Source organism: Ailuropoda melanoleuca, chromosome 13, assembly GCF_002007445.2.
Source record: "Ailuropoda melanoleuca isolate Jingjing chromosome 13, ASM200744v2, whole genome shotgun sequence".
Lineage (NCBI taxonomy): Eukaryota > Metazoa > Chordata > Mammalia > Carnivora > Ursidae > Ailuropoda > Ailuropoda melanoleuca.
Window position 1 is genome coordinate 51,296,048 of NC_048230.1, and position 13,920 is coordinate 51,309,967.

General features: G+C 51.8%; 2 protein-coding genes across 3 annotated transcripts in view; both read right to left on the reverse strand.

Annotated features, from left to right (window-relative positions):
* Nucleotides 1-2,756: 2,756 nt before the first annotated feature.
* LOC100470610 (protein FAM209A) lies at nucleotides 2,757-7,608 on the reverse strand. The gene is made up of 2 exons (XM_002921215.4): nucleotides 4,307-7,608; nucleotides 2,757-3,361 (listed from the first exon to the last, which is right to left on the reverse strand). The coding sequence occupies exons 1-2, from the start codon at nucleotides 4,553-4,555 to the stop codon at nucleotides 3,098-3,100; spliced, it is 513 nt and encodes a 170-aa protein (XP_002921261.1). The 5' UTR covers nucleotides 4,556-7,608; the 3' UTR covers nucleotides 2,757-3,097.
* Nucleotides 7,609-7,764: 156 nt separating this feature from the next.
* Nucleotides 7,765-13,920, reverse strand: part of RTF2 (replication termination factor 2) — a 40,932-nt gene continuing 34,776 nt past the window's right edge. Inside the window, exons 7-9 of one of the 2 annotated variants that reach the window (XM_011227468.3) lie at nucleotides 9,655-9,709; nucleotides 9,435-9,530; nucleotides 7,765-8,479 (exon numbers count right to left, since the gene is read on the reverse strand). In XM_011227468.3, coding sequence (XP_011225770.1) covers nucleotides 8,304-8,479; nucleotides 9,435-9,530; nucleotides 9,655-9,709 — 327 coding nt within the window. In that variant the 3' untranslated portion in view covers nucleotides 7,765-8,303. Of the gene's footprint in view, nucleotides 8,483-9,434; nucleotides 9,531-9,654; nucleotides 9,710-13,920 lie in introns of both variants that reach the window. The other variant, XM_002921208.4, reaches the window with a different exon arrangement.

Here is a 13,920-nt window from a genome sequence, read left to right on the forward strand (position 1 = left end):
CCCCAGATATCCCCATTCTTGATCGTTTGTCGATATTCTTCTGGTCCCACTTCTCGGATCCAGAGGCCGATGCCCGGGTCAGAGGGAAGGTGGACGCGGCGTCCCAGGCATCAGAAGCCCGGGTCAGAGGGAAGGTGGACGCGGCGTCCCAGGCATCAGAAGCCCGGGTCAGAGGGAAGGTGGACACGGCGTCCCAGGCATCAGAAGCAGGTGGTGGAGAGATCTGGCACGTTTGTGTGTATCCGTGAGCGGTGTTACTTTTTCCTTTTTCTGTGTCATAAGTTACCACAAACTTAGTGGCTTAAAGCCCCATGCATTTATTATCTCCCAGTTTCCATGGGTCGGGAGCATGAGTCTGGGGAGTGGGCTCCCCTGCTCAGGGCCTCACCAGGCTGAAATCCGAGTGTTAGCTGGGGCTGTGGTCTCACCCGACTGGGGGGGTCTCTTCCCGGCCACAGGTTGTTGCTAGAACCCATGTTGTCGCTGTGGTGTGACCGAGAGACCACGGGGAGGGTGTCTGGGCTAGGACGGAGCTTCATAGGACACGCTGCGAACAGGGGAGTGACCGCTCTGTCGCATCGTTCAAGAGAGAGATTGACTCCACAGGGCTGCATGCCCCCCCGGGGACCCCCAGGGTTCTGTCCCCCACCTGTGCCCAGATCCAGGAGAAAGGCCTTGCAGATGACCGTGCCAAGCAGGGCACCGATGGTCCTCCCACTTCTTCGTTAGTCCCTGTCGCTTCTCATCAGAGTGGCCTCCCTCTCGGCAGCAGGGTCTGGCGGGGGCCCCAGACCTGGCGCTCACACTGGGTGTAACCCCCCCTGCCCCTGGATGGACTTGTTTCTAACTGGTAGCTGGTGTGACAGCTGTCACTCCTGCGATCACCTTACATCCTGTGAGACTGGGGTCTTACCCCTCCTGCCGGCCTCGAGGGAGCAACCACTGTGATTGCCACCCCCCACCCCGCCCCAGGTGACCAAAGGGAGCCAGCAGTTACTGGTGGCCTGTCAACTGCTCTTCTGAAACCACAGAGGGTGATGACATGAGGAACTGAGTTTATGTTAGAACAGCAGAGTTCAGTAGCGTTCTGAAGCCCTAGACCCCGATTCGAACACATTTTGCATGAAAATATTGCATGAAATTGACTGAGTTAAGAAAACACTGTTGCCGAGGCCAAACTGTGGTCTGCAAAGCTCTGTGTGAGGCTAGGCAAAGACTCTGGGACACTATTTTATAGAAATTGCTACATCCAAACGCACAGCAGATTCCGTTCTAATGCATATCCTCGGTCAACTGCTCTAAGGAATTGTGAGGTTTTGCCTTTTCTTACTGTCCCCATCTTCCATTGCTCATGACCTGGACAGGACTACAAAAAATGTGATTTATAAAATTACATGTTACCCTAGAAGACAAATGTGAGAGGTTTGTGAAGTTTACAGCTGAATAGATCTGCGTTTCTGGAACATTCTCCCTGGTTGTTAACATGTAAGTAAGATTAGCATAAACTAGGGGCTGGCAAACTTCCTGTAAAGGGCCCGTCGGTAAATAGTTCCAGCTCTGTGGGCCGTAGGGTTTGTGTTGCGGTAACTCAATCCTGCCCATGAGCACAGAAGCAGCCACAGGCAACATGGAAGTGAACGCGCGTGGCCTTGTGCCATTAAAGGTTAAGGACACCAAAGTTTGAGTTTCATGTAACTTTCACGTCATGAAATATTACTCCTCTTTTCTCAACCATTTAAAAATATAAAAACCATGAATAGCTTGTGGGTGGTGTCAAAACGGGCAGCAGGCTGGATTTGGCCCGTGAGCCATGGTTTGTTGACCCCTGGCCTTTTAGATGATCTCCATTCATCTAAAATCTGGGCCATGTTGAGATCACAGGTTACACCCGAAATATTTTTTGTCTCTTGGAACGTCCTCAGAGTGTGCTGTGAAAACAGTTCGTATAGTCCCATTTGCTTGAACTTTTCAGAATACTGAAAGCACAACTCCGCTCCTTCCATTTTTTTCCCATCCTGTTAAGCCAAGACAAAGAGTCAAGTGTTCAGGAGTGACAAGATGGGAAGAGACAGGCAGGCGGCTTTGGTCTGAGGTCTGACTCCCACACGCCCAGGACAGAGCCTGGAAGACTTTGCCCGAATAGTGGGGATTCACGGATGGAGATTCAGAACTCCTCTGCCAGGCACACATTAATTTGGACTGAAGTAGAAATAGGGACCTTCCATTGTCTTCCTCACTCGCTTCTCCCCCAGGCCTGCACTTCTGTGTCTGTAGAACTGACTGCTGGCCTCAATTGGGGGTCAGTAAAGCGAATTTAACAGCCTCGGGTATGTGTAGCTCCCATCAGCCACACTAACATGCCAAAATGTCCCTATTTTCAATAAGTATTATAAATATTCATATCAACTACTTTGCGAAGCCCTGGTTAGCTCACCTGTACCCAAATCCCATTGAAAATACAGATCGGTTCTCTATTTCTTAATCTAACTACACATTTGGAGAAGAAGAAGCCAATACATGTCAACCGTGAGACAGAATGAATAAAAAGACTGTTCTGGTGAGAAGAAAATCAAATGTTTCTAGAATCCACCATTCCCTGACATTCGCACATGTGCACATGCACACACACGACACACACCCTCTTAATTCAATCATTTTCTTTTAAACCTATAATTAAAGTCGGCCTTTGAAATAAATTATAAAGATAAAAATTGGTTCCATCTTTTGCACAAATAGCTACCACAAAGATAACTACTATGAATATGGTATCCGCATCTTATCCCAAATTTCCTAAGCCTAATCGTCCTCCGGGGGCCTGGGCGCCATAGCCCGAGGAGGCCACCTCCCTTACTATGTTGCTGTGTGTGCTCTTCTCACCATTCACTGCTCTAGGGGAGGTGAGGAAGGCAAAAACGAAAGAGTATCTGCTGTGGTTACTGGCCTCACATTTATTTTTCCTTCCAGATTAAAAAAAAGAGGAAGAAAAAAAAAAAGGTGTCAACTTCGAGAATTCTTTTTCTTCAGAATAGTTTTATTGGGTTGCATATGGTTTGTCAACACTCAACTTTGTCTCTCCTACTCTGACACTCAAATCCACTCATTCAGAGTCTTCTTCACCCCATACCTCATAGATGGTAATATTATTTTGTGGGTCTCCAGGTGCCCCCAAGTTCTGAAGCCTGAGGTTACTGCTGGTTGCTATGATGACTTTCAGATTCCGCACCTTGGACACGAATTTCACAAGGTCCATCTCCAGTTGGGTTAAGGTATTGAATGCATAGTCTTTGTTGGGGGAAGCATTTTGTTTTTTCCTTAGTGGAGAGCGATATGAACAGCCTCGAAGGGCGGAAGGATTCTGCTCCTGTCAAGAAAGAGAGTCAGGGTGAATGATATTGTTGCCTTTACTGGTTTTGACACAGTTCCGAAGAGTCAGGCTCCCCTAAGAAAAGATGTTTCTAGCATTGCACTCTAGTCCGGGGATTGGCAAACTAGGGCCCAGTCTAGCCCACCAGTTGTTTTTGTAAATAAAGTTTTATTGGAACACAGCCTTGCTCGTTTATTTGCACATTACATAAGGCTGCTTTCAAGCTAAAACGGCAGAGTTGAGTCGTTGCAACAGAGACTGTATGTGCTGCAAAGCTGAAAGTGGCTCCAGAAAAGGTTTGCCCACCCCTGCTCTATCAGTTTCGACACAGTGTCATGAAGTGTTGGGAATGGATAGCAGAGAACATGCCGTATTTCTCTCCCTTTCCCCGTCTGAGGCTTGTTCAGCCACTTCAGGGAGGAGTTGTTACTTCTTTACACCTTTATCCCTTCACGACAGGTCTTTCCCCTTACCTGGGATAACGATAATCATTTCCATTCGGTCCAGCGACTTGTAAAAAAATAATGAATTTCAACAACAACAACAACGAAACAAGAAATAAAGAGTTTTTTTCTAGGGAAATTAAGAATCGGGGCAGTGAATCTGTCTCTGTGAATAATTTTGACCTGAGACACACCAAGTTCTCGAATCTCTCCTTCATTAGAAAAAAACCCATTTAATAGGATAAATATCAAGCCAATCAACGGAAGGTCATCTTCAACCCTTAGCCCCGACCCCTGAGGGTCTGGGGACCGTCCTCTTCCCTGAGGACATGTCAGGAAATGAATGTGCCCGTGTGTCATGGGACCACCAGCTAGGTGCCTCACATCCTCCTTTGTTCTACTGAACCGCCCCACCTCTAAGGACGAGAACACCCGTCTCTCCGAGCCTGACACGTCTGAGACGGAATCAGTGCGGGGTAAGAAAGGGAGCCGTCCTTACCTTACTCTTCTCACTATCTCCTCGAAACTTAAGTATCACATACAGTACAACAACAAAAAAAAGCCAGAGCCATTTGCTCCCAAGCCAGCCTTGGGTATGTTCGGGCAGATTCTGCCTGATCCGAAAGTGCCCTCCGCAAGGCACCTTCCCCTGGGGTTCTTTGACTTTCTCTCTCAGAGGAGAAAACATAAAGGCATAGCCGCAGGAGAGGCACAGAGGCAAGAACAAGAACCATGTCAGCGTCCGCATGGTGAGCCGAGATGGGGGACGAAGTTGCTCATGGTGGGTCTGTTTGCCTGCTCACCTGGAGACTGGGTGCCTAGGGCCGGGCCGTTGGTGATGTCACAGAGCCCACTGTGATGACTTCGGGCTGGAGGGTGGTCGACCGGGAGCAAGGCTTAAAGGGAGGTGGAGAAATGTCCAGTGAGCAGGAAGAGCGGGAGGATAGGCCTGTGGGACGCCAGCTCCCTGCCAGAACATTCTTTCTGACCCCCGGGCTCTACCGGGAGAGGCCATCACCTCTTTCTGTTTCTTGCCTGTTGAATCCAGACATGATGGTGAGCAGGGCGGATCCACACATGCCCCTGCGGGACGGAGAGCCAAGTGCGAGACAGAGGAAACCAGAGGCCACAGATTGGAACCACTGGTGTGTTTGGCTTGGCCCGCATTTTTCCTAAACAGGATTACTTGGCGGTATTTAGATGCTGGGAGGGACTCAACTTTTAAAACCAAGATTTTTGGATCCTTTGAAAATAGGGATGATCTGATCACACTGGGCTGTTCTCTGCTGGAGCCAAATAGGCCCTCTGGGTGGCCGCGCTCTCCTCAGTCCCCACCACTCCCTCTCGCCTCCCACCTCCACTCACTGATCGTCCCTGAGTGTGCAGTGCCTGCATTAAGGGTATAAATTACTTGATTAAAATTGTGATAAGAACAGAGTAAGAGAGTAGAACAAGGGGACGACTCTAGGTTAGGTTATGTAGGGAGGCTTTCCCGAAAAATACATTCGGGTAGTTTGAGGGGTGATGAAGAGGTGGCTGGGTAAAAGGGGGGCTGCTGACATCTGCAAGTGTGAAGACCCTGAAGGGGGAAGGACCCAGCCTGTAGGGCAACCGAAGCCAAAGCCGGGAGTAAAGCCAGGGCTCACTGGCCAGTGTGCGCGAAACCATCAGTTTTAAAAATGACACCAAACTGAAAGAGTCTCGGAACACAAAGCGGCTTATACCTGGTTCCCCCGTATCATTTGATTCACAGAGTCTGTCCCTAGGAATGAAATGTTCTGCTATCATCAAGGATCCACTGGGGGCCCTCCCTGTGCCTCGAACTGTGTTGAGCTCTGGCATTGAGCAAGAAGTTTCGTAGGACTGCTCGAAACCACAGGGGAAAGCGACTCCTCCACACGCACGGCTCACGGAAAGGCGGAGGACTTCCTGCAGGAGGTGGTCCGAGCGGGGCTCGCAGGGGTGCAAATCCAAAGGGCTGACTAGAAAAGTGGACGGTTAAGTACACCCGTTCCTCACGAGGGGCTCCTTCGTAGCTGCTCCTTTGGGAAGCAGCTGGCTGTCTCTCTCCCACGTGCTAGAGGGGGTGCCCCGTGAGCCTTGGGGGCTCATCCTTGGACCGGAGACTCTTGTGGGGACTCACGTGGCTGTTGTGGGAGAGTCGGCCCGGTTGTCGAGCTATGGCTGCAGAACATTTTGGGGCGGCCCCGTGTCTGAGCGTACCCTGTATTTTAAGTCACCCCCCCAGTAGTGCCCTAAAATGAGGTGGTCATGGTGCGATGCAGTGAGGGGCCCAGACTTCATGTACACAGATGACCCCGCCCAACGGGAACGCTCGGGAAATTTCGTCCCACCGGATTGCTGTTAGTTATTAATGCTGACATACATTTCATGACAGGAATCACACTGTTTGGGTTTATATTGTGTTCAAAAGTCTAAAGCGCTTTTCAACAGAAGGAGGGCAGGTGGAAAAGCAGGGAAGCAGCAGAAAGATCTTTGCGCCAAGACGCTCTCTGGGTCAAAAGGCAAGAACGGGTTCACGGCGTTGAGCGGCAATCTCCTCAGTCGTTTTACTTCTTGGAAATGAAAGACCGTGAACAGCCGCGTGTGGGAGCGCTGGCCCTCCCGTGTCCCTCCCGGCTCGCAGAGCGGATCAGGCCCTGCGGGGAGGGCAGAGGCGGCAGGAGCCCGCGGGCGCTCCGCCTTCTCCGGCCCACACCCGCCGGGGCGGCCCGGGGGAAGCTTGGTTCGGCTTCCCGACTTACCCACCTGGCAGGTTGCTGCAGGAGACGGCTCGGCTCTGACCTGACATGAGTTGTGACCACGTGCGCAGTGCCGCAAGGAGGGAGGTGCTCGCCAGCCCCTCTCTGTGGGTCCGTGAGCCCCAGGAGACGAAGCCCATCAAGGGCTCAGCTCTTCAGGGAGGCCCGCAACACAGTGGCAGCTCAGAGCCATCACTGCCCTGCTTCTCCCGTGTCCTGGGCGTCCAACCAGGCCCGGGGGGGACCCGGGCAAACACTGTCCACCACCTGAAGGACAAGTGTCGCTCCTCGGGCCTCCGAGGACTTGATGCCTTGCTAGACACGAAAGGCTGGAGGGCATCTCCACTGCAAGCTCCCCTCCGGGGGCTGCAGGGCTCTGGGGCGGGGGGGAAGGCGCAGGTAGGGCAGAGGTGGGGTGAGAGGCTGAGGCGCTGGCCTGGCTGCCGGGGGTGCAAGGGCGGGGAAGGGGTGACATGCCAAGCTTGGAGGGGACCTTGAGAGGAAGCAGGCGGGCTGAGCTGCTCAAGTTTTGATGCTAGGGACACTGTGACTGGGTCACGGGGAAAAACTGGAGACAGTCAAAAGAATCCCGGCAGAATAAAATAAAGGCTACAATTAGGGAAACTGAAGTTGGCAGAATAATGGCTGTTAACGTAAAAAAATGCAACCTAGGAAATGGTTTAACCGGGCTGTATAGGAAATGGGTCAGGAAAAGAAAATGGGCAATTCAGGTTTGTTCTGGAAAAGTCCACAACAAAAATTTACTGATGTGCATAAAATTCTAATTAAAATGCTTTTCTGTTCATAACAGAGACGCCTTGGGGCCGAGCTTCCCACTCCTCGGACACAGAGGACATGGGGACATGGTCCTTCCACCCAGGCCTCTGGCCCTCCTCCCGGGCTCCCTCTCTTACGTGTTGATGGAAACCAGCCAGTCCCGTCCACACACAACCGGCTCCAGAAAGCCGTGCTGACGTGGGGTATTCCCGGCTCTTAATTCGCCGACCCAGGGGACATTTCAATGTCTGACATCAGCACACATTACGGACAGGTAACAGACACCAATTTCACACAGAATTCCCTTCACCTGAGAGAAAAGGGAACGCATAACATGGAAACGCTCTGACTGCCATCAGTGGAGAAGCTGTCATTTTCTTACTAAAACATTACGGAAGAGAGAAAAATACAGATGAGAGAAAGGGCAGACTTGCTTTATTTTTATATCAAACCCTCAGGTGCCCAACAAAAGGCTTTCATCTTGAAAGTGATAAAATAAAGGAAGCTCCCTAAATACTCGACTGGCGAGGCCACAGCTCCGCTGGGGGCGGGGCAGGGCCCGCAGACAGACAGACGCACGGGCAGAGCGCATTTAAAGCTCACTTTCTGATGTACAGTTTCGCCTGGCCTGTTTCACTGTTGGCAGCAAAATCACGAAAATTTTAGGCAAAATGGGCCAACCGCACACCCCAGGGAATCTGGAGTCTTTATTTCGAGCATAGGAAGTGCAGCCAATGCATCTTACTGAGCCGTGAGGAGGGGATGAGCCTGTGGGAGGGGGCGGGCAGGGTCCAGCACGTCACCGTGGGAACCCGCACACCTCACAAGCAAGAGCGACCACACCATCTCCGGGGTTTGGGAGCACGACTTTATGACTCGGCGCAAACGGAGAGCTAGCAGAGGACAGGGCCCAGTAATGCCCACGCCGCCTGCGTCACGAGCAGCGCAGCTCGGGCTTCAGAAGCAGTAGGACGTGTGGGTGACCCAGTGGGCTGACTCCTCCTTGGAGCGCTTGGCGGAGCTATGAGTCGTGAAAAGGGACTTGTAAGCTTCCGATTCTTCGCTGTCGGCAATGGACCTCTTTGTGGCTCCACACGGAGGCTTCCCGACTTTTCCAGACGAGCTCCCATTTGCTGCTGGAAGAACGAAAAGCCAAGTACTTTAAGGTTGGGCCTACAGGTCACTCCAGATATCACATTCTTAAAAATGAACAAAAGTCCGTTAATCTCAGGAATTTTCCTCCTCCTTTCTTGGGATAAATGTCAAAGTACATCATCTCAATGGCCAACTCCTAAAAACAGATGAAGCTACTCATTAGCGTCTATCGTCGAAACCCACACCAGTAACTGTTTGCTATATTCTCCACTCCGGGCCCAGCCCTGTGAATGCTGTGGGTCAGATCGTCCTCATGAGGGCTGCTATCAGCCTGTCTCACAGGAGCAGGAGAAGAAGTACCAGGAGGCCGGGTCACCTACCCCAGGCCAGGTGGCCACTCCGTGTAGGGTGGGGACTGGAACCCATTAAGCATTGTGGGTGCCACTCATAAGATTACATTTCCTTTTATCTAATAATAAACCTGTGTTTCCTTTTTGTGAAGTAAGTATTTTCTTTGAGCTAAAGGCAGTGAGGAGAAATGCACTGAGTTCTGGGCTATGTGTCAAACAGCCCTCTGACACTTGGCCAAGAGGTGGGAAAAGGGAAGGCTGGCTCTGAGTGCCACACGTGGTGCACATAAAACCCCAGCCTTAACGGGATAGAGAACATTCCCGCCCACCGCCCCGAGACTCAGGCCGCTCACCAGTCTCCGCAGTAAGTGAGAGTCCAGCTCCCTGTGCAGCCTTGGTAGCTTGGCACCAAACGCACACTCAACAAACAACAATCAGCATCTATGCCCAGGCTCCTTCAAGCCAGCTGTGGGGTAGAGTGCCTGTTTCTGGGCCTCCGAGAGCTCAGTGAGCTACTGAGAAACATGACTCAGGATGAGCCTGAGCTTTCGAATTCACTCGAATTCACCTCAATAAAGCTGTGACATCACCACCTGGTTTAGCAGCCCTCTAAACAGCTCCCCGTGGTCTCAGTAGGACCCACCCGCACTTTTGGGAGCTGAGCTGGCTTTCTTCTCTTTAGAATCAAGGTTGGTTTCCTCAGGCTTCCCTGTCTTAATTTTTGATGGCCCTGGAGATTCTGTTAAAAAAAAAAAAAAAAAAGGGGAGTCAAACAAAAACAAAGCGATAAAGCAGGAACTTTTGAAAGAAACAGCTCCACAGCCTTATTTTTGCTGAAATAAGGACCTCTTTGAGTGTCTTACCTTCACTGACACCTGGCTTTGAGACAGACTCTGGCACCTTGGGTTTCTTTGCTTTCTGTAAAAAGAAAGAGCAAACCGGAGATGTGCTTGCACTCTATTCCAGTGTGAGTGTGGCTGCCGCTGTCCGGGGGGCCCCGCTGATAGGGTGATGCAGTTCATCCAAGGAGGTGCTAAACCCCGACCCTTGGCATGTGTTTCCAGTTACGCACTTCTGCTCGCTCAGGAATATAGCTGGAGAGATCCACCCGGTTCTCTATTTATATTCCAAAAACCACATTCATAGAAATCTTAAATGAAGATGCCAGATTTCAGTGATAACCATGTTACTGATGACTCGTGTACAAAGAGCAGTTCAACACGTAACGAAGTCCAGATGGACACCTGAAGTCCAGCCAGCACAAGAATGTACCGACTCTAACCCACTCCAGTCACTCTGTTCAGAGCTGTCAAACTGCTCTCAGACTTGAGGCTAGGGACGCCTGGCTGGCTCAGTTGAAGAGAGTGCAACTCTTGATCATGGGGTCATGGGTTCGAGCCCCACGCTGGGGGTAGAGTTTACTAAGAAATAATAAACTTAAAAAAAAAAAGAACTTGACACTAGGCTGAAGGACACTTTAGAGAATTCTCCAAAACTCTGGATTACTCCTGTTAGGTTTTTAGGCACTAGAGTTCTGTCACTCATAATACTTACATTGGTCAGCAAAAATGTAAGAAATGAAATTAACCATTTTAAAATCACACGGCTGTGTTGGAACGGATTCAGTCAGAGCACAGATAAAAGGATGTTTATTCCGAGAATTTAACTCGCACTTTCCTATGTATCCAAAAGGCGCTAAAGACACACGGCCTAATTATTGCAGCAGGCTGCCATCACTGGAAAATATGGGGACCAGACCTTCCTCAGGCACTGGCCTTGAACCTGTAACACAGACATGCAGAGTGACTTACAATGCTTGTACACAAGGGAAAAACTGCCTGTTTCACACACGCAAGGCATACACTCAAATCCATGAGAACGAGACAGCTGTGGATTTCGAAGCCTTTCATGCACAACTGAGGTTCTATAAAAAGCAAGGGCAGTAAGAAGTTAGAGAGGAAACGCCATGTCCTGTCTTCGGCTGACAGCGTATTTGGGAAATATTTTGGTGTCCTGGTAGCAGTAGCTAAGAGGCATTCCCAGAAGCTGCAGTGAGTATTTTGCGGAGAGGGGTGTGTGGGCCCCACTGGGCTTTGAACACCTCGGGAGGAACTCTGGGCCTGGCTACGACTCACCAGAGTGGCACCGTTAATGACCATATGGACACCAGGAGCTTCCTCTGAAACACATTTTTCCCCCTTCATGCTTTTTAACAACGGAGTTAGATCAATGACAGCAAGGAAAAACAAGCAGATCCTTTTTGATAACTGTTAAAAATATCTCAAGCTTTTTTTTTTTTTTTTTTTTCATACGATAACAAAATCAGTCCTTTAGAAAAGCAACGGAGAATGAGTGCACTTATATTCCAGGGGATAGGGTCCTGCTCTTTCTTCTATGGTGATTAAAAAACACATAACTGACAAATCTTAATCACTACACTACTGGTAAATGCATGCCACACAGAGGAAGGCTATTTTTCCCCACAACTTTAAGTCCCCAGGACACAAATGAATTTTCTGATACTTCTAGCATTCCTCTGACTTAGTTGGGATCACAAAATTTCTCCCACATTTACCCTGAACCTAACTTCTTTTTTATTATTTTTAATTTTATAATTTAAAATTATTTTTTAAAATTTATTATGATTTTTTAACAATCTCTATACCCAACGTGGGGAACTCACAACCCTGAGATCTAGAGTCGTGTGCTCTATGGACTGAGCCAGCCAGGCGCCCCTAATTTTTTTTTTTTCTTTTAAAGAATGAAAAGCTTGCTGTTCACTAAAGATCATAATGATCACCTGTAAATACTTAAGAAATAACAAAGTTTGCTGCTGGATCCAGAATGGATGGCACACAGAATGACTTCTTAGCTGAGAAACTGTTGAGCCTGGTCATTATGTCAAATCATGAGGCAATGAACCCACTTAATGGGATCCTAAACCCAGGGCCACAAAACAAAGCCTTCCCGTCCCGCATCCATGCGGAGCTTTGGTTGCAGCCGTGGGTCCGGGCACTGGCCTCTGTTCCGGAGGGCCAAGGCAGCCCTCACAGCTAGGGGGCCTCAGGAAGGCGGGGCGCGGCTCCCAGTAGTGGGAAGGCTGCTTAGCCCCTCGCTACCTGAGGTGCCTCAGCAATGGGTGGGGATCGCAGGCTCCCGGGCCCCCCGGATCTCCAGGGGACCCCCAGGACATTCAGACATGGGCAGCAGAGGCTCTCCAGATGTGCTTTCCACTTTGACTGTACAAGCTTTATACACCCAGGACATACTCTTAAAGTCAGCGCAGCGCAGCAGCGGCGGTGGCGGCTGCCCCTCCCTCGGCCGCATCGGGGCGCGATCTTGGTTACCCTCCTGAGCACGCCCGCCCCACGCAGGTGCTGTCACCAGCCCCACAACAGGATGAAGCAGCTGAGTGGAGGAGGGCAGAACCACTGTGCCCCACAGTGAGCCCTGACTGGAACCCTTCTAGGGCCCAGGCCCTTCGAGGTTGTAAAAAGCGCCTCAATCACTGCACGCCCGAAAGCCGCCCCCAGCCGTGCAGTTCGGGGGTTTGCCACTGGCCCTGCAGCCTGAAGACTCCAGGGAGGGGAGGGGTGGACCCCAGGGCCCTGTTACCTTCCCCAGCTTCGTCCTCAGCCGCCTCTCCTCCATCCGACTCTTCAGCGTTTCCACGTCCTCCTTGGTGCCATTGAGCACGATGACGTCGTCCTCCTGGAAGGCAGCCCCACACTGCAGAGGGCAGAACACAGAAGCCACTCCATCACCACGCGGAGGGCAGCTCAGCTACCCCCCAGACCTCCCCCCGAGCCCAACCACTGCTCTGCGAACCCTCGGGAGCTTCCCGCCTGTACCCTGGCTTAGCCGGCTTCTGAGTGTGAGCCCGGCTTTGGCAAGTGCTGTGTTCAAGCCAGCGCGGAAGGCCCGAGGGCTAACCCTGAAAGGGCCTGGCTCTGGGAACCGGGAGGGTGCCCACCATTTCCTAACTGCATCGGGCTTCTTCCCATACAGGCCGGGCTCGCGGCCCCGACCTCCAGGTGTGCGGGAGAAGGGCCCCGTGCACAGCCGCCGGCAGCTGGGGGGCGTTCAGGGGAAGTCTGCGGCCAGGACCCCAGTATCTATTCCACACTCGCTGCTGGTTCATCTTAGGAGGACGCGCTCCACCAGAGCCTGTGCTGTGCCCTCCGCACACCGAGGGCCCTGGGCCGGAAGGGAAGAAGCCCACAGAGCTTCCCCCAAATGGAGCAGACATTCTCCAGCATGACCCGGCGTCAGGGTCTCCAGCAGCGAGGGGACCCTCGGCTGGTGTCCGATTTGGGAGCTCCCGGGGTGGGGGGGGCATCACCTGCATTTCGCACCTGTTCTCAGGCGATGCAGATGCTGCCTGGGGGGAACCCTGCTTTGAGAACCCCCGCTCCAGCGTTCGGGAAGATGGCCAACTGGAGGAACCAGGCTCCATCCCAGCTGCCGGGGAGGGGGGGACCCTGCTCTGAGAACCCCCGCTCCAGCATCCGGGAAGATGGCCAACTGGGGGATCCGGCTCCATCCCAGCAGAAAAGCAGAAGGACCTGTCTGGAGGCCGGAGCTGCACTTCAGCTCTCTCCTGGGCTGCTGCCCACTGTCATTCCCATGGGAGGGGGGTTGGGGGGGCGTATCCTGCATTTTCAAGGGCCCCCCTGGGAAGCCCACCCCGCTGAGGAAGGATCTGGGCCAGCATCTGTTTTGTTCTGTGTTCTTCCTCCTACTGTGGGTCCCAAGGCCCAGACACACCCGTGGATTCTCGACCTCAGTTACTGCATCTGTTCAATGGGCAGTAAACTGAACTCCCAGCATGGTCCAGATGAGGCAGGAATTCAGGGCGATGGTGCAGGGAGCGCAGCACAGGACTGGGCACCCAACCGTCAACCGCTATGGGCTACAGCTGCGGGTCTGCGCTTTCCTGGAGGACAGCGACCTATCCCGACACAGACCATCTCCAGGACACATCTCTGCATTTCTAACTAGCTTCCCTGGGAGAAACCTCACACACACGTGGCTGCATGTGTCTTGCTGGGGAAAGTGGGCCTCTGTGTCCCTTCATGGAGGAAGAGCACATGAATTCCTGCGGACGCCTCCCCGGTCTATGTCCCTTA